The sequence below is a fragment of the Conger conger genome, chromosome 1 (genome assembly GCF_963514075.1).
Source record: "Conger conger chromosome 1, fConCon1.1, whole genome shotgun sequence".
In the NCBI taxonomy this organism is placed as follows: Eukaryota; Metazoa; Chordata; class Actinopteri; order Anguilliformes; family Congridae; genus Conger; species Conger conger.
In genome coordinates, this window is record NC_083760.1 from 77,799,067 (window position 1) to 77,820,290 (window position 21,224).

The 21,224-nt window shown below is 42.3% G+C and overlaps 1 protein-coding gene across 1 annotated transcript; it reads left to right on the forward strand.

Annotated features, from left to right (window-relative positions):
- Nucleotides 1-31: 31 nt before the first annotated feature.
- Nucleotides 32-16,448, forward strand: si:dkeyp-69b9.6 (uncharacterized). Its single transcript, XM_061260045.1, has 2 exons — nt 32-840; nt 9,642-16,448. The coding sequence occupies exon 2, from the start codon at nt 10,371-10,373 to the stop codon at nt 15,459-15,461; it is 5,091 nt and encodes a 1,696-aa protein (XP_061116029.1). The 5' UTR covers nt 32-840; nt 9,642-10,370; the 3' UTR covers nt 15,462-16,448.
- Nucleotides 16,449-21,224: the final 4,776 nt, after the last annotated feature.

Genomic DNA, 21,224 nt, shown 5'->3' on the forward strand with positions numbered 1-21,224 from the left:
CGGAAACGGCAGAGGTGAAGCGAGTGTACGTCACTAGAGGGACAGAAAATCGACACGGGGCGAGAAAAAAAAATATTTGGCCGACATAAAACCAAATAAACAATTCATAAACCCAAATTGGAACTGTTCTTGGTTGGAAAAGAGGAAAAACGGTCGTATAGCAACTGATGATTTCCCTTGTGCGATTTAAAGAAGGCCTAAATTTAACATAGCAGCGGAAATGTGGTTTTGGTAACGGTTTGAAAACAGCAAAGACAGGCCGATGAGCGAGTGGGAGAGTATCTAGCTAGCTACTGAGTTCGCTAGCTAAAGGAGCGGAAAGGGAAAAAGCTACAAGATAGGCCTTCGGAACTATGCTTTGCACACGTTTAGCTAGCAATTTGTGAATAGAACAAGGATACGCTGAAGTGTTTTTTTTTTTTTTTTTTACTCGCAGGGCCTGTCGCGCCCTTTTCATCATCACTTTTTTTTTTTTTTTTTTTGCAAGCAGCCGTTTCAAAATACGACAATCTAGCTTTCTAGTTAACCTGCTATAGCTAGCCATCAGTTCAAATAGCTGGCCTAATAGCTAGATTTGACAAGATCGCTACAATTGGATATTAGTCAGTTTTAAGAATAGAGGATCCTAATTTTAGACAGGCGAGACTGATGCTGAATACCGCGTTGTTGGCCTCGAGTATACGTTTCGCCAGATAGCTTTTTATTTTAGATTTTTCTTTAAAGCAATCGAGAAATGTGATTACATCAAGAAATTCGCCTCTCTCCCTCTCCCTGTCCCCCTCTTGCTCGCAGAAGCAACATCACTTTGGTTTGGCTACAAACGTTGAAATCTAGACACGGGTAAGATACATTTTTGTTACTTTGTTGCTAGCAACGCCAGCGTTAACTCCATAATGTTCACTAGCTACTTTAACGTTGGATACAATATTACATTAGTGAACTAGCTAATGTAATTTAAATTCGCTATTCCTTGCAGGCAGGCAGGATTTCGTGTTTATTGCATTGCATGCAGGAGAGTTAACGTTAGCTTGGTGTTAACCAGTTTGCTTGTTAACATTAGTGTGCGGGGTAGCGGAATATGGAATTCAGGCTTTCTATGCAAATTGGCTTTAATTAAACAATTAGCTAGCTACCTGTTGTAGCTCGCCAGCAAACGTGAAATGTCACGATTGCTAATATTATGTTAAATACAGCTAAGTTGCCCTGCTAATTATGCACAATGGCTGTAGATCAAACTACTGAAAAATAAATAATCACAATTTACAAGCTCACAATTTTGTTTCAAAAAGCCTGTTGTCATATTTCACTGGCAACTTAACATTTACATTATGAGCAGTAGTTGAAACTGGTTATGGGCCAAAACATTTTTTAAACAAAGCATTGACTGCTAGACTAATGTCAGCATAATTAATAAAGGGATGTCTGTCAGTACAAGCAAGTAAAGCATTTTAATTTTTTTTTAAAATTAACATTAGCAGTTTTCGTTTTCGTGTGCTTTTGTCGTTTTACACTTCATTCGTTTAGCAGGCTCTTTCCCAGTGCGTTTTCTATATTTACTGTTTTATTGTACTTTGTTTCTGAAATGCATGTTTCAATCACAAGCCTGTAGGGAGCTTATAGCTTTTCCTGACAGGTTAAACATATTTGTGACTCTGACCGTGTGAAGTTCGGGGCCTCGAATGGTCAGCTTTGCTTTAAACTTGGTTTAGTTCATATGGTTGTACGAACCAAAAAAGGATGCTCGTCTCATAAACTAAAATAGACATCGGTTTAGAATATTTTACCATAACGACCTTCGCTAATGCACGTCGTTAAACACATTTTACTGTTGCTGTTTTAAAACGGAGACGGGAAATATTAACCTATTATTTAATGCTGTTATGGTCGGGAAAGCAAGTGTTAATTACACGTGCATAAGGTTTTTGTTATGAAGCCAATGGTTTCGGCAAAATACATTTTGAAGTTGTCAAGTTATTATATCAGTATGTGGCATTTTTAGCCGGATTTGTACTCCAAATACTATTGTTGCCCGGCAGACCCCTCTGCTTTACGTCCTTGCCCATTTCCTGCCATGCTGGTACAGGGGACTAAACTCTGGATTTGGATATAACTTTGTGAAGTTTATTTGGGGATATATAGGACTTAATAGGAAGAAAATATAGATATTAACATAGTGCTGCAGGAACACAGACGGACTGTGGTAGTGAAACGGGTCAAAGTCATTAGTTACTTAGTGTTAAGCAAAGGGACAAACCTTAATGCTAATATTTGTATTTAAATATAATTCATATTTTAAATAGCACAAACAATGTAAAGGCAGCAAACATGTTTCCGTAATGCTTCCCATAAACCGGTCCTTCCTCGAGGGCACTCCTTGAGAAAAACGGTGATTGAGGTGTACTCGTGTGGGAGACGCATGTTGCAAATGGATTGATTTGCAATAATTTCTTTATTAAAAAAATGCCACAGTCGGCATATAACCTATGGTCTAGAAAAGAACGCTTTTTCCAGGTAGAAATTCCAAATAACATGTACTCTCTTAACGCATGTTCAGAAATTGGCTTGTATGCTAAACTGTTGGTGTCAAAACAAGCAAATAAACTTGATCAGTCTAAAATAAAATTAATGAGAATTATTCCAAAGCAGTTATACCCCCAGTGTCCTGTCTGGTCCTGTGATCTTGTACAACCTGAAACGCCCAAGTTTCCACATTTTTACATTTTAGAAATATATTTTTGCTGGCCAAATAAATTATTTGTGTGTGGGCATTGATATTGATCTTTTGGTTATTCTTAGTTTGTAAGTAAACTTGTTCCACAAAGAACAAAGATACTCTGGAAGTCTTTTTGAACATGTTGTATGGGCTGAAATAAAATAACATCTGCACACACTTCAAAATAGTTGGGCAGGGGGGCAGACTCAATTATCTGCCTTATACACAAAACGATAGTTTAAAAAAAATGTGGTTTTCACTTTGTAAATACACATTTACATACATTCAGTGGAGCATGTCACAGGCCAGACCTGAGGCCAACTGAAAGAAGACATACATTTTGGCAAGTGACCATGACATCTCTCAAGATTACTCAAGCTCAGATATAGAATTAGAAGAATTGTTCCATTCTATACATGGCCTCTAGAACAGAGTTGTGTGACTCATGCAAGCAAACAAATCATTAACTATATGCATGCACACACCGAATGTGAACACTTTATTAGGTATTTATTAGATTTACTTTTTAGACTCAAGTCTTCTGCTGCTGTGGACTCTCTCTGATCCAGCAGTGTGGTTATTTGTATTAATCTCACTCTCCTGTCCACTTCAACCAGTCTGGCCGTTCTCCTATGACCTCTCTCATTAACAACGCCTTTCTGCCCGCAGAACTACTGCTCACTGGATGTTTTTTGTTTTTCGCACCATTCTCTGCTAACTCTAGAGACTGATGTGTGTGAAAATCCCAGGAGATCAGCAGATTCTGAGATACTCAAAGCACCCTGTCTGGCACCAACAATCATTCCATGGTCAAAGTCACTTCTTCCCCATTCTGACATTTGGTCTGAAAAACCAGACCACGATTGCATGCTTTTATGCATTTAGTTGCTCCCACATGATTGGCTGATTAAATATTTGCATTATCAAGCTGGTGTACAAGTCTACCTAATAAAGTGATTAAATTAAATTGGACTTATTTGATCACAGTTTTCACAGCTTCGTCTGCTAATCTCTCTAATACATTCTAGTTCAGATACTAGAAACAAACAGATTCTTACCTGAAAAACAAGGCCTTCAGATAGTTGCTGTGAAAAAGTCTTGCTGCACATTTTTCACACTGAGTGGTTGAAATTTACACAGGTGTGTAAACACAATGTGTTTTAAAAATCAATCAAACGATGGAAAAAAATGAACACCCAAAAAAAAATGTATCGCGTCCTTTAAGCTAAACTATTTGCACCGGCTTTAGGAGAATAATTGCAACCAAAATGGCTTCCCATAAGTCTTTCACGTCACTTTGTAGGAATATTACCCAACGCTTTGCCACAGCATATCTATTTGGTTCAAGTAAAGACTTTGACTACACCACTCCAAAGCAACATACCACCATGTACCATGTGCCCTGCACCTGCTGAATAGCTAAGCAGATGTGGTCTTGGTTAGTACTTGGATGGAAGACCTCCTGTTTCTGTGTTTGTGGGCCAGTAGGGGGCAGTCTTCCTTCTGTTCAACTAAACCCCAATGCCCCGTTGCTGTGAGGACAATGCTGTGCTGTAGGAGACTCCATATTTTCGATGAGACGGATGAGGGAAATTGTCCCCTGATTTAATTGGCCCACCTCAGTTGATGTGTGGTGAGCATTCTGGCATAAAATGACTGCTGTTCCCCCATCAATGTAAAGCGCTATCAGTCGGAGAAATTTGCTATATAAATGCAAGGAATTAATTGCATGTCTGCTGTTTGTAGCTATATCATTATTTGAGTCGGATGTTGTTTTGGCAGGGAACTAATGCAAGAACACAGACCGTGAGCAGAGATTTTGTAGCTTACGTTAATGCATTACCCCATTAGACGGTTCCAGTTCACAGTGTCTATGTATTTCAACCCCCCCAATACTGAAACTAACATTACTTCCAGATGCTTTTATGAACATTATAAACTTTTGAGGGGGTCTCTCTTTAAATGGGCTTTAATATTGTCTTCAACCTTGCAATTCTTTTTGTTGCTAACATGAGTCTGTTTATGCATCTATCCATCATGATTGTCTTTATGCATCCATTGCATAGGTTTTATAAGAGCTCGGGCTAGGAGAAATTAATAAAATTAATGGGGCAGCCTGTAGCGTAGTGGTTAAGGTAAATGACTGGGACACTGGGACTGGGAAACGCAAGGTTGATGGTTCTAATCCCGGTGTAGCCACAATAAGATCCGCACAGCCGTTGGGCCCTTGATCAAGGCCCTTAACCCTGCATTGCTCCAGGGGCGGATTGTCTCCTGCTTAGTCTAATCAACTGTACGTTGCTCTGGATAAGAGCATCTGCCAAATGCCATTAATGTAATGTAATGTAATATTTTATCGGCCTGAGAGAATGAGTAAGCTGGTTTTCCTTCAATCTCTCTCACTTGGGAAAAGTATAGACTACTAATTAATTTCAGTTTCCATAACTAATGCAAACTTGACTTTAGTATGTTCAAGTATGTTTAAGTTGTCAACATACAGTATATTCAGCAGTGCAGTAGCTAATGTTTCCAGGCAGAATCCTCTTGTTTGAAACGGGTGTATTCTGGCCAGTGTTTATAGTCTCTGGAATGTGGCAGAAACTATGCAAACACATCTTCTAGGTTTTGAGATTTCTATTGTGTAAAATGTGTAAGCTTTCTAAGAACATGCTGTTGAGTACTGGTTTTATAGTATACATATGCTGGTGAACCTGCTGGGAGGAGATCAAGGAATTTCTGCAGTTGTCGCATGAAACAAGCTTTCTTTGGGGGTAAAGAATAAGCAATGCGCTTGTAATATCCTGTGTAATAAGAGGTTCGATTCCACATTTTTAATGACTTGCAGTGACCTGATTTGTGTACACTCCAGTGCAATTTTTTACGGTATTATGAGAGAAAATGAATCCATTCTAATGCATTCTAATTCTAGCCAATGAATCCATTTTGTACACTTTATGTTGTAGACTTAATTTTAAATGGATAAAATAAACCAAAAAACAGAAATCTCTCATTTGCATAAGTATTCAGGCCCATTACTGTGGCATTCTCTCGCTTTAATTGAGTCTAGAACCTGATTGGAGTCGACCTGTGGCAAACTGAATTGATTGGACATAGTTTAGAAAGGCACACACCTGTGTATATGAGGTCCCAAAATGTACTCTGCATATCAGGACAAAAACCAAGCCATTAAGTCCAAGGAACTCTCTGTAGGCCTCAGCTATAAAATTGTGATGAGACATAGATCAGGGCAAGGGTATAAAACCATTTCTAAAGTTTTGAGTATTCTCAGGAATACTGTATAAATGGAAGAAGTTTGGAACCACCAGAACTCTGCCTAGAGTTGGCCGTCCTGCCCAACTGAGTAACTGGGCAAGAACTGCCTTGGTCAGGGAGTACAGGCACGACCCAACAGTTACTAACAGAGCTTTGGAAGTCCTCTGCAGAGATGGGAGAACCTGCCAGAAGGACAACCATCTCTGCAACCATCTCTGTGACACTGATGTCTCTCTTGAGTAAAAAGCATATGTCTATGACGCTTGGAGTTTGCCAAACGGCATTTAAATGACTGAGAGCATGAGGAAAAAGAGTCTCTGGTCTGATGAGACAAAAGTTGAACTTGAATCTCTAGGCAGAACTCCAAACACTATGACTGCTCCCCACCTGGCTAATACCATCCCTACAGTGAAGCATGGTCATGGCAGCATCTTATTATGGGGGTGCCTTTCAGTGGCAGGGACCGGGAGACTAGTCAGATTGTAGGAAGTATTAATGCAGCCAAATACAGAGAGGTCATTGAAGAAAACATGCTCCAGGGTCCTCGCAACCTCAGGCGAAGGGTCACCTTTCAGCATGACAATGACCCAAAGCATATAGCCAAGACAACACTGGAGTTGCTTTGGGACAAGTCTCTGACTGTTCTTGAGTGGCCCAGCCAAAGCCCAGACTTAAACCCCCATAGAACATCTGTGGAGAAACCTGAACACCTCTCATCCAATCTCACTATGCTTCAGAGGATATGCCAGGAATAATTGGATAAACTGCCCAAAGCCAGGTGTGCAAAGATTTTAGAGACTTACTCAAGAAGACTGTAATAGCAAGACAATACATCTAGGCCTCCGGGTTAAGAATACTGGAACACTGGTAGTGAATACTGTGCATATCTCACTCTTTTACCTGGCCTGTATTGTTCAAAGTGATAAGCGGGCAAATTGCTTGGGCCTGTGTTCATTTGTGCCTCCCAAGGGTCAGTGTCTGGACTTTTTTAATTAAAGACTTTCCGTTCCTAGCTGTCATGCAACTGAATTCTTCCCTCCAATTAATAGGAGAATTGGTTCACTACAATGGGATATGATTTTGATTCTTGAGGCGATAGTTGGATATTTGGCAATATCACAAATTTAGCTACAACATGATTCAAAGCAATATGATGGTAAGAAGCAATCGATGTTCATGATCCAGCTAACGTGCACATACAACCAAAATGAGGCTGAGAATGCAAAAACAGTGCTTGCGGTGCTTGACTGGGACTTGGAAGGTTGGTTGTTCAAGCCCCAGTGCAGCCGCAATAAGATCAGTGCAATTGTTGGGCCCTTAAGCAAGGCCCTTAACCCCACATTGCTCCAGGGGGGATTGGCCCCTGCTTAGTCTAATCAGCTTCAAGTCACTTTGGATAAAAGCATCAGCCAAATAACTAATCTGAAAGAGAAAGAAAAATGGAGTGAAAAAAGTGAGGATGAGGTAGAGTTGGAAGTGTTAACGGTGATGTTGGCAGTGATATTATGGATTTTTAAATAAATGTTTTCCTATGATTCATAATGTTAATATCATAATATTTTGTATGTACTATTTATTGTTTTGGATCTTTGCCCTCTAAATGAATGCATTGATCCTGATTGATGTATGTTTACACCCCTGCCAATTAATAAGGTTTGGAATGGTGAAAACTCTCCAGTAGCCTATATTTAAAGACTATTGGTCTGCTTAAAACTGTTTTTCTGTAGGAATGGGTTGTTCCGCCCTGTCCTGTTTCTGCATGCAGTTTAATAAACTTATAATTATCTCCAATATTGCTCTGGATAAGATCTACTATGTGAATATAACGTAAATTATCTAGTTTTAAATTTAACTTCAATGTCAATGTCTGACTACCTGGCTGATCAATTATGCCTGGGTTTGTCTTATTGTTGTTTGAATAAATAATCCAAAGTAAAATCTGTTTGTCTTGTTTCAACACAATGCTAGATTGATCTAATAGTAGGACTTCTCACTAGATGAAGGTGAATTGTGTTCTAATATGTAAAACCTTAGAATTTAATATTTTTTTCATGCCACTGTATCACTAGTTGTAAAAGTGATGTTGGTCATCTAGAAGCAAGCACATTACTGTCCTCCTGCCTGTTGTATGTCTGCGCCAAGTCCAGAAGCAAGTCCTGTTTGAGTAAATGTGCATTCTAAAGCACATGATGAATCCTTTTTCCCCTGATCATCAGAGTAATAATTTCGGTTTGACTCATATCTGCAATATTTTTGCATTTGTAGTCCACAAATCTGTTCTACTTACTGGAAATGGACTCACCGTAAATGAGTAGTAGCACAGTTTATATTCACTGGCATTATTACAAGATCCTAGGGAAATTGAGTAGGAGGCAGCTGTCAAGAAATTACAGTGCCCTGGCAGTTTACTGCCTTCTGCAAATCCTTGAAAGTTCTTGGGCATGTCTCTATTTCCACTATGGAAATGAGGGACACCTGGTGGTATGAAGATGGAATACACAGCAGCAAAACATTACGTTTAAATGGCTTTAATCTTGCCTATCTTGGTCATTTCAATGGTAAAAATGCTGAAAGTTGAGCCATTGCTTATGTATTTTGACTGCTTTGGGCTTTTCACTTCTTTTTAGAGTACTCTATTACTACACAGTACACTAATACAGTGGCTACATTATTTTGTTTGAGTGTGCCTGAATTCATTAATACAAAATGTCTGCTGCAACTTGCTTAACACTGGGTTTAAATCAACACGTTGTTCTTGATCATGCGATTGACTTCTGTCAGTTGGTTCGGTGCTATGTAGGCAAGAATTTCAGTCCTCTGGGATAGTTCGAGTTGGAGGTTTACAGTGGCAAGCGAGTATTGAAAATTGGGAGGTTAAAGATCAAATCTGACTACTGTAAGACCATAAGTGCCGTACTTGCCTTACGTGTTTGACTTGCCTAAGGCTCTAGAACATGCTGATTTAATAATAATGATAAAATAATTAATGTCTGTATGCAGCTCAATTTCTTTGTCATTTCTTATTCACTCAAATTAATTGCAGCTACCTACCCCTTCCCATAACACTATTCAACCTTTATCTACATTCAGAAAGACCTTGTGGGACAAGCACCCTCTTTTGTCCTTTGCAACAGTGCCAAGTTGACTGATTATGTAGAGAAATTACTTTTTTCTTTCTGGGCATTGCTGGGTGTTTCGCCCTGTTAAGAAACTCTTATAGTGCATGGACCATCCCTACAGTCTGTTTTCAAAACTGCACCGTGCCAGTGCCAACTGGTTGACAGCCTTGCAGGGTGATGTAAGATTAGCACTAGTGTCAGTCAGGGATGGAAGCATCTCATTGATCTGACACATGGATTGTGTGAGCCCAGCTTTAGAAAAGTGTCTGACATGGCATGCTTTGGAGAAGAATTCATGCTCGTCTTCCCTCCAAAAGCAACAACAGGGTCTGAGTGTGGGGCATTCCAAATTTGGGGCAATGTTTTCTGGATTGAAGGCTATTAATAAACTTTAAATTCCAGTTTTGCGTCGGACATATTTTTCCCCAATGTTGTAATTCTGTTTTAAAACCTACTTTTTTTATTTCAAGGGAAGCTGGATTTTCAAATGTTATGGAAAATTAATTATTGTCTTTGTGTTTCTTTCATATTCACAGTGACCGTATCTAAGAGAGGAAGGGAGGAATTGCCTGTTCTTCTGGAAACTAAAAATAAAAACGATGCTGATTGTGAAAAGCCTAATGGACTGAATGAAACTTTGAAGAGCTGGATAAGAAAATTGCGTAACACCATTTGGGAAGAGGACTTAAAGATCACACCATCAAACATTTACAGTTGACAGGTTAATGGCAAAGATGTTCTCATTTAAAAGAGTGGCTGAGACCACACTAAAAACACTCTAAAATGGCGGGGACTTACTAAATTAAAAACAAGCATCATAGTAGGCAACTTAAAAAAGAGGACAGCAAGAGACAGCTAACGGATGTCTATAAAGAAACACTTTTGCTTTGCAATTTACCTGCAAGAGGTATATCATCTGTGGGATGGACATGACACCCCATAGGATACATATTCTGTAAGAGACGACAATCAGGCAATCCCAGAGTCAAGGACAAATATACGATTTGAGTTGACTTCAAGTAATTCAACTCAGTCAGAGTGCAGACCATTATGTGCCGGACAAAACAAAGCTAAGCTTTGTTTTACTGAAGTAAATATAAAATTGCTTAAAAGAATACAATTTACATAAGCAGAAAGCAGGAACCTTTGACAGCAGAACGAGGCCGAACCAAACGGAAAGAGCGCTGAAAAGAAGCAGAAAACAAACATTGATAATAAGGAGGGTGGGCTAACCCCTTTAAAACCCCATTTCTGGCTCCTCTTGGATGGAGAGAGGAGGGAGTGAACGGTCGTCGTCCTTGGGAGGTTCAAGTGCTGCGGGGGCACGCAGTAGTAACAGCAGCAGGAGTTCAGGAGGAAGCGGAAGTGGCACAGGAGTGAGCGGAGGAAGCAGTTCCAGAGGTAGCAGTGGGGCCGTTGGGTCTAGTTCAGGTTCCTCCAGCCGTAACTCCTCAGTCAGTGGTGGTGGAATTATTGTCTCCACTACTGGGGCTGGTGGGGTGGCTCCAACTCCTCCACCTTCCAGTGAGTGGGAGATGTTCCAGTTTGGAAAGTACAATTTGGACATTATAGAAATGCTAAGTGGACACCAGGCCCACCAGTTCAAAGGCCTTGGATTAGAGAGACAGCTCCAACATCAACAGCAAGTTCAGCTTCATCAGCACCAGCAGCAGCTACAGCAGCAGCAACAACAGCAGGCTGAAACTTCAGGCGCTCTTCTTTCTGGGCTTAGCCTGGGATCACTGCAAGGTTCTAGAGGAAACAGTTTTTCAGATTCTTCTTCAATTTTTGCCAAAATGAGTGCTCCGCCTCCACCCCTACCACAGCAGGCTCCTTCATCGTCATCGTCGCAAAGCTCAAGGAAGTCCAGCAAAATGGGTGTGAGTGGTGGAAGTGGAGCGGGAAGTAGTGGACATGTGCCAGGATATCCACAGTTCTTGCGCTCATTTCACCCAGCTGAGGCAGCTCTAGCCCAGGAGCAGCTGCATCCAGGAATGGGGCGTTTTGAACACTTCGCTACGGGAAGCGGGAGCAGTGGAGGAACCAGTGGAATTGGTGGACTAGTGACATCTGCTCCACCACCACAACCACCACCCTTGCACCCTGGCCTCTCTATACCCCAAGCATCACCGGGACCCTCTTCATCTTCGCCTTCCCCTTCAAGCTCTGCTTCTACCTCCAACAACCCTCCAAGCAGCAGTGCTGTGACCTCCTTGGGTCACCAGCTTGTTGGAGCCCAGTCTGATGCCCGCAGCCTCCACCAGCAATTCAGTTGCATGTTGGCAGCCAATCAGTACTTTCTGTCAGGGGTGCCAACTAATGCCAGTTTGGAGCAGTTTTTGGTTCAGCAGGGTACCCACAACCATCTTGGCCTTGGATTAGGACAAACGGGTGGGGAACCAAGTTCAAGTTTAGCCCCACCCCCAGCTCTTCACCCCTCTCACACACACAGCCACCCCACTCCCCAACAGCAGCAGCAACAGCAGCAGCAACAGCAGCAGCAACAATTGCCACACCATGCCTCATCACACCCTCACTCTCACCCTCACCACCCTCTCCATCCAGGATCCCAGCCTTCCTCTCTGAGTGGATTTGATTTCCAAGGTATTCCAGTTCTTTCTTCCAATCAACTAGCTTCTCTAATGCAACAAGAAGCTGGCTTGCCCCTCCCCCTGCCACTCCATTTATCTCTTTCCAAGGATGATGGAAAGGGTGACAGCGGGGGTGGAGGAAGTGGAGGGGGGGGCAGGAGAAAGAAAGCTATGGCTGGGTACCTGCCCCAGAGGAAATTGGAGAGCACCAATAGCGGCAGTGGTAACAGCCACAGCAGTGGAAACCCCAATCCCAGCAGCAGCTCGGGACATGGCCATGATGTCGGGGGCCTTGTTGGGGGGAGTGGAGGGGTTGGCATGCCAGTTATTGGAGGAGACCCTTCCTCCCTTCTCTCCTCTTCATCTTCCTCTTCTTCCTCAGCTGTCTCATCCTCTTCTTCCTCTGCCCCTTCTTCATCTTCAGCCTCGGTACTCGTAACTAATGGCTCACAACTCCAGAAACCTGAAAACCATGGCCCAATGGCTCTCAATGCTGCTCAGCCAGAACCAGAGCCACTGTACCACTGTGGCGAATGTGGCAAAACCTTTACTCACCTCTCCAGCCTCCGAAGGCATCTACGCAGCCATGGTTTGGCTACTGGAGGTAGCAGCACAAGCAACAGCTCTAACCCAAACCCTAATCATAACCACCATCACCCAGATCCCACTCTGCCCCACTCAACCCAGGATCAGACCTCACGATCCAACCCACATCAGCAACAACCACATCAGCAATCCTCTTTAAATCCCCAACAGCAGTCAAACCCAGACCCCACCTCCTCCTCTTGTGTTAGCCCTGAGAAAACCCACTGTTGCCCTGAATGTGGAAAGGGATTCAAGAAAAGGGGCCACCTTCTCCAACATAGTGTCATCCACTCTGGGGCGCGTCCTTTTGCCTGCACTATTTGTACGCGAGCTTTCAATCGACGTGAGTCTCTCACCCGCCATGAGAAAATTCATGTGGAAAAGCCCTTCCGCTGCCCAGCTTGCTGTCGTGTTTTTCGTGAAAGCACTTCTCTGCTTAACCATGCAGCTTCTGGTGCTTGTGGCAAGGGTCCAAACGCCCACCGCAGGAGCAAGGGCAAGATGTCAGAAGGAGATGAGTATCAGGATGATGAACTGTATGGAAAAGAGGAAGATGAGGATGATGGAGAAGATGGAGAAGATGGAGTGGTCGGTGATATAATGGGTGAGGATGATGATGACAAGGGAGGGATTACCTGTGATGGATTGTTTCAACGAGGGAGAGAGGAAAGTGCCAACAGTGGAGATAAAACTGATGTGAAATATTCTTCTGATTTCTCACGGAATCGCTACCAACCACCGTATAGAGGCGATGACTACCATGGAGACTACAAGCCACAACGTGGGCAAGCTAATCCAACAGCTTGCTATCCTGGGGAACCCTCCTGTGGAAGTGGGATGCCAGGCCCAGCTCTGAGGAAAGCTCCGTTAGCCCCTACTTTGCATCCACACCCTCAAAGTCAAACTCAACAGCCTCATCTGCCTCTCTCCTCTCTCTTGGATGATTCAGAAGATGATGTTACCAGCTCTGTTAATAGCGCCATCTCTGCTATTGCTGCAGCTGCTGCTGCTTCATGCATGCCTGGTGAGCTAAATAGTGGTGGGGTACGAGGAGAAGAACGAAGAGATATCATTGGAGGGTTGTTAGGAGGTCTTGGTTTGGGTCCTCTTGGCACCCAACCTGGTGGTCCATCATCAACATCTGGAATGGACAAGAACTATAGAGGAAGTGGTATAGGAAACCAGGAAAGCATGAGTGGAACAATGACCAACTTAACTCACCATAACCAACAGCAACATCACCAGCAGACCCCAAATGTCAAACCTAAGCGGCCTCGTAAGCCTCGAGCAAAGAAGGATAAAACTGCAACTGCAAGTGCAGGTGGTGAAGGTGGCAAAAAAAGACAGCATCGAGAAGGGACTAGTGGGGAGAGTAGCAAGCGACTGTTCCTGTGTAGTGTCTGCGGACGTGGATTCACCAGACGTGAGACTCTTCGTCGGCATGACCGCATTCACACAGGTGAGAAGCCACACCACTGTCACGTCTGCGGAAAACATTTCCGGGAAGCATTCCATCTCACTAAGCACCGCACAGTTCATTCAGGAGAGAAGAACTACAAATGTGACTTGTGTGGGAAGGAATTTGGTTATGCGCAGAGCCTGAAGAGGCATGGAAAATTACATCAGAAAGGTGAAATTGAGGAGACCTCCACAACAGCAGGAGGAAACAACAGCAACAACAACAACTCTGTGGGAATCTCAGGAGGGAGCACTGGTCAAGAGAGGGATCAAGGAAACTCTGATCCCTACTACTGCTATCCTCAGGACGTGAAGCCGCAAGGATCTAATACTCAGCCCCCTCCTAGGCTTTACACATGTGCTATTTGCTGGAAGTCTTTCCGCCATCATTTTCACCTCACCGCTCATCACCAAGCAGTTCATGAAGGTGGGGAAAGGCTTTTTTGCTGTGAGGTTTGTGGAAAAGCCTTTGCCTATGCCAACAGCTTAAGCAGACACAGGCTGTCCCAGCATGGGTTGACTCGGACAGGCCAAACAAACCAGCCAGGGAGTGGAGGTTCGTCTGGTGGTAGTGGAGGTGCAAGCTCATCAGTCTCTGAGAGTGAAGCGGCTACAAATGCCCTACTTCAGCTTGTGCCACCAAGTGGAGCTCATGGGGATCAACAGACGCATGGCGGGGTCCCTCATGGTCAACAGCCTCCATTACACCCTTCTGGCTTCTCCCCTCTCTTATGCCTCCCAGAATTTGGTCCTTCCCATCCTTCCGTGTCCAGTGCCCAAACATATTCCCAACCCCTCCCACCTAATTCCACTTTAACCCCCCTCTCCAATCACCAGCAACCTGCAGGAATAAAAGGGGAGCCGCTTTATCCATCTGGTCCTTCCCATTCCCTCAATACCTCTCCCCCCATTCACCCCCTTTTGCTGTTGCCCCCCTCTCAACAGCAGCAACATCACAGCATTCAGTATCCAATTGAGATCCCATCTTCGCACCCGCAACACCAGAATCTCCAGACTCAGGGAGATGTGAGGAAGCGCAAAAAAAAAAAAAAGCGTAGGGAGCTTGAACACCGAGCCGGGGACACTGGAGAGCCATTGAGCTTCGCTAGAGGGGGCAGTGTAGAGAGGGGCGAAAAAAAGCATATGTTGGTGGGAGGGAGACTGAAAGATGAGAGAAGAAAACTGCAAAAGCGTAAAAGAAGAGCCCTCCAACTGCAGCTAAGAAAGAAAAAACGAATGGCTCTGCTTTTAAGATTTAAAAGAGGCGGAATAGCAGGGCGTGCAATGATGGCAGGAATAAATGTGGGTAGATTGTCATCTTTGGAGGTGCCACACAAACGCTTTCCATGCCCCGTCTGTCCCCACACCACCTTTCCTCGACAGGCAGCATTGTTAGTTCACCAAGCAGCTCGACACCCCATAAGAATCACCAGCCGTCAAGAGCGTTTGGTGTGCCCCGTCTGTGGAAAACGCTCTCGCAAATTCTTAGCGGCCCTTAGCCATCGGGGTTCCCATCTTGCCCAAGCCTCTTTCTCCTGCCAAAAATGTCCCTCTCGTTTCTGGAATGGAACCCTCCTGGAGAGACACAAGGTGGTTTGTCGAGGTGCCGTAGGAGGGGCACACCGCTCTGGGGGTTTAAAATTGAAACCTACTAAGAGGAGAGGAAAGAAAAGAGAAGGGCAGACTGAGACTGCATCAGTACTCACCGAGTACAGACGTTAGACTCTTTTTTTTTTTTTTTGTTACCTTAAAGATTTTGTCTTCAGTAAAGGAGAGGATGAGGGTCTGTTCATTTGTTTTTTTTTTTTCTTTGAGAGAATTGGGAAAAGACTTTCAGAGCTGAATTAACTCTGGAACTGTGTTGACCGACTTGGTATTACTACCACATGTACTCCTAGACTCTGGATTACATCTTAAGGGAGCGTTTTTAAGGAGGTTTATGCATATACTAATTTACATGTACTGCAAAACCAACCTCAAAAAACTCCTGGGACTTTTCTCAGATTTTGGGGGAAATCTATGGACTGTTTTTACAGCATCCCAGTTCCATAGTTGCATTCATACTAAAATTGGCTGACATTGCTGAGGTAGATATTAGATGAGTTTCAGTGGATTATTACAGCTAATGTTTCTCCCTATCTAGTTTTTATCCAACAGTTTCTCTGTCTCTTATGTGTACAATGTATAGTTAGTGTTAGGGCCACTGTGGCATTGTGTTTGACTTTTTTAAATAATACATTTTAATAGGAGTAGAAGGTGGGTGGGGGGAAAGCGGGATGACAGGCTTTATTTGATAGAAGGACAGTGTATCATGTTAGACGGTGCTCACTGTGTGTTATGTAGTCACTCAGATTGTGAATCTGTCACTTAGTAAATCCAAAAGAAAGTGTATATGTTAACCTGTAAGTCATTTTATAAAGGTGGCAAGTTTCATTGTAATGAACAGAGTAAGGAAAATGGTTGTTGAGTACAGAGTTGGTAAAGACCGGGTTCTGTATTCTTGGCTTTGATAACAAAAAAACGAATTTCTAAAGCTAATAATGGAACCTGATCTCAACAGAGTAGACCGTTTGCATGAAAGATCAAAATGGAGAGGCAGATGGGAACAAGCGGACTATACTGTAAAATTCTGATTATATTTTATTATTGTTATATTATGATTTTTTTTTTTTATTCAACATATAATTTCAATTTTTTAATGTTGCTTATTTGTGGGTTGGGGGGTGGGGGCAGGTCAGGGGGCGGGGATGTCATTTTAAGTGGGTTAGTTAAATGTACCAATGTGTATCCTCTGTCCACCTACCAATCCTGAATTTGGGCCTTTCCCGACACACAGTCCTTTACTGATTCACAACCCTGTTCATATCCTTTTCCCAATTGTTTTTCATTAAAAACAAAACCTGAAACATAATGATACTAAAATATATTTCAATCAACTTATTTGCCTAGTGACAAAAAGTAGTGAATTACCTTCCGAAATCAAATAAAAAAAGCCAGTTATTTTTTTTTGCCTTTCTTCAACTTGCATTGAAACTTGGTTTTGGGCTGATTTCATAAATTCACTTATTTGTCTTGACCTTTGTATTTGTTTATTTACAAAATAAAGACCATTATTGAACACAGTATTGAAGTAACTGCTGGGTCTCTCAGACCTTATGCTATGCCTTCTCAAAAAAAGGGATTTCCACTGTTTTATTTTATTCACCACATACCCATGCTAATCCTTACAAGCTGAAATCTAGAGGCACCAAACGCTTTCATTTTTTATTACAAATTTTGGATCCACAAGTGTCTCCTTCACTGTTTGCATGTAGATGTGCGGATATATACCGCTGTAAAATACCATTTTTGATAACGGTATACATGTTATGTATGTTCTCTAAACAGTAAATGTAGAAATGTTGAAGACATTAAATGTTTTGGACCGAAGGTATTACTACGGTATTTCAAAAATGTATATAACTGCATATACATAAATTACTAATATTTTAACGTCCGTTAACAATACAATAACAATGATTAGTGGGGCAAGTATCATAGGTGCTCTATTGTTTTTGTTGCAGTTTCCCAGTTAATGAACGGTTTCTAAAATGCACAGAATTTGGTAATCATAGAAGATTTTAAGAAAAAGAAAAAGTTCACATGTTATGGCAACCATTATTTCCTTGTGATGTTTTTATGATCTTGCTCAATTAAAAAAAACATTCTACACAAAGGACATGGTGCCATATTCAGCTGTTCTTACTGAGAATTTTTTGAAGGTCCTGTTACTCCCCACTATAATGGTTTAGTGGTTTTGAATTTTGAGTAAAATGCTTTAAGCGTCAACTCCTAAAAACAGTCCGATGATTGGCAGCATATATGTATGATTCTGTCTCCAAGTTCCAGTGTTGGGGTAATGTACTACAGTTCAGTACTGCATCAGCATAATGCATTTGTCAATAACTCTGTAATGTGATTCTGCAATGTGGTGTTTTGCCTTGAATTGACCAAAAGTAAAAGGTGCCAGGAAGCTAAATGGGTACATACTTTTGTGTACCACTGTGCGACTGCAGAACATGTGGCTAACTTACTAGCTAAATGAGTGCAAAGAAACACTAGTAAACAATAAAAATGGCAGAGATGACAGCGTGGTCCATGTTTTGTATCTGTAAGTACCTACACATTTAGCAGAGCAAATGAGGGGAAAAAAAATATGAAAGACCAATGTAACCAAGGTTTACATTTTTGTATTTTAGGATGCATCTGAAAAACCGCCCTTGTGTGTCGCCAAAATGAGTGATGTCATTACTGAGGTATTGGTTGGCATTTATACACTCAGTGAGCACTTTATTAGGTATTGGGCTTATTTATTTATTTTACTTACACTGCTGTAGCCTATCCACTTAGAGCTATGATGCGCTGTGTGTTCAAAGATGCTCTTCTGCATACCACTGTTGTAATGTGTGGTTAACTGAGTCACTGTCACCTTCCTGTCAGCTTTGACCAGTCTGGCCATTCTCCTCTGATGCCTCTCATTAACAGTGCATTTATGTTTGCATAACTGTTGCTCACTGGATGTTTTATTTTATTTTTATTTATATATATATATATATATATATATATATATTTTTTTTTTTTTTGCGCACCATTCTCTGTAGAGACTAGTGTATGTGAAAATACCTGGAGATCAGCAGTTTCTAAGATACTCAAACCACCCTGTCTGCTACCAACAATCCACATGTCAAAGTCACATTTTATCCACATTCTGATGGTTGATGTGAACATTAACTTAAGCTCCTGACTCATATCTACATGATTGTATGCATTGCTCTGCTGCCGCACAATTAGCTGATTAGATGAGCGTGTGAATAAGTCGATACTTAGTAAGAGTATCTAAAATAAGTAGAATAAAGTAAAAATGTTCCTAATAAAGTGCTCAGTGAGTGTATAGCTGCACAATTTATGCTTCTCATCCACCCATTCATACACACACTCACACACCAATGGCGATTGGCTGCCAAGCAAGGCACCAACCAGCTCGTTGGGAGCATTTAGGCTTTAGGTGTCTTGCTCAGGGACACTTTGACACACTCAGAGCGGAATCGAACTGGCAACCCTTCGACTGCCCTTGCCACTTGAGCCAATGTCGTCCCATTTGAGTAACGGATGGTGTAATTCCATTGTGTTGGGTATTCTATGGTGCTCAACTGATGAGGTAAATTTCACCAGCCATTCTGTAACAAATTTCTGTAAGACATCCTTGTGCCATAGTTGTGGAAGCTCTGTGTTTGTAGCATATGCCCGCAGGGTGTCTTAGGCTGACATTGCTGTCAGTAATTTACAGGGTTTTCCAGAGTTATTAGCACCTCTGACTGGCAATGCACAAAAAAATCATTAAAATAAAAGAACCAATATAATTATTGAGAACCTCAAAATGCAGTCGTGGAAGCCCACAGGTTTTTAATTGGTTTCACGTCTGGTGCCAGAAATGGCCATTGCAGAAACTTAGGTTTTCTTGTCATGGAACCATTTGGGTTTGTATTTAAGGTATGCTTTGACTCATTGTCTTGCTGTAAATTCCACCTACAGTCAAGTTTCAGCCATCTGGTAGAGGCAACCAGATCGTCAGTGAAAATGGCTTGATGGAATCCATTCTACCTACCATTGATCTTAACTAGTGCCTCTGGACCTCTGGTATTAAATTGCCCACAAATATCACTGACCCCCCACATTTCACTGTGGGTATGAGGTGCCTCATTTTATCAATCCATTTCAACGCCAAACATGCCGGTGCTTTGACTGAACAAAGCGTTCAGTTTGGTCTCATCTGACCACAGCACCTTTGTTCATTTGTAATTTTAATGACCAAATGAGACAAAAATGTAATGTTTTGTTGAGGTCCAGGAGCACTGTTTGAGATCAATGGATACACCAAGTACTAAACCAGGAGATGCCAATAATTATGATGCTGTGATTTTTCATTAAATTAATGTTTTATTTCGGTTGGTTCTGTTGAAACCTTTTTTTTTTGTTGGTTTTTTTCCTTCTCATTTCCTCCCAATGTGGTTGCCAATTCTTCCCTAACTGATCCAATTACCTATGCTAACTACTTAGGATACACCATTTACGTCCTCATCCCACAGTGGCCCAGTGAGATATAGTCGCTTCTCCAAGCCGCATTGTTCCAGACCGTGACCGTGATTCTGAGGCGATCAGGGCACTGAAACGTTCCATTGAAACGTTAATAAAGTACAGTATTTTTCACGTTGGCATTTTGAGTTTCTCAATTATTTCTGGTGCATTGCCAGTCAGGTGTGCCAATAATTCTGGAGCCCACTGTATCTGTCCTTATCCTATGAAGAAGTTTAGGTGGTTAGGTGGCAGGTTGAGAGAGGCCTGTTGGGAATTTAGCCAGGACACAGCAGAACCCCCTAATCTGTGTGTCATAAATTCCGGCCCTAGCCTTTGAGGTACCCTAAGCAGGCTCCCAACGCAAGACTACAATTAATACACACTCTGTGACAACTTTATTAGGTAGACCTATACGCCAGCTTGTTAATACAAATCTCGAATCGGCCAATCCCGTGACAGTTACTCAATGCGTAAAAGCATGCTGACATGGTCAAGAGGTTCAGTTGTTGTTCAGACCAAACATCGGAATGGGGAGGAAATGTCACTTTAATTTTGGAATGATTGCCGGTGCCAGAGAGATTGGTTTAGTTTCTCAGGTTGCTGATCACCTGGGATTTTCATGCACGACAGTCTCTTGGGTTTACAGAGAATGGTGCGAAAATCAGAAGGCATCCATTGAGCGGCAGTTTTGTGGGTGAGTGGCCAGAGTGGTTCAAGCTGACTGGAAGGCCACAGTACCTTGAAACACCACAGTGGCCTGCAGGAGAACATACTGTATCTGAACAAACATAACACATCAAACCTTGAAGTGGATGGGCTACAGCAGCATAAGAAGAAGTGAAAAAAAATTATGCATTCCTAATAAAGTGATCACTGAATGTATATTAGAATGATTTGGTAGGCTTATATTGTGTCTCATATTGTCACTTATTGGGTCGGGCCAACTCTGGGATGGGTTCCCTAACAAGGTATTCCTTTCTTGGAGGCACAATAGCAATGACTGGTCATTTGGGCACCAGACCTGGGTCAAATACAGAATTGTTCTGGATTTAAATATTTTTCAGAACTTTACTGACCTTGTCTGGTCCATGGGAACCTTTGAAATACTCTCAAAAAGTGAGAACCCTGCCTTCTGGTCCTCTTGGTTGGCTCACTTGGACCAGGTAAGATCAGCCACGCACAGGAAAGTATTTGAAACCAAATCATTATGTATTTGACCCAGATCTGTTGGGCACCACTGGTCTGCCTGCTGATGTCCTCCAACACAATTGCTATTCGTCCCAACTGGTGAATTGCAGAGTACATGCATGCTAGTGCGCTGTATGGAACTGATAAAAGGTTGTTGCAGGGAGGGGACATTCTTGGTTGGGC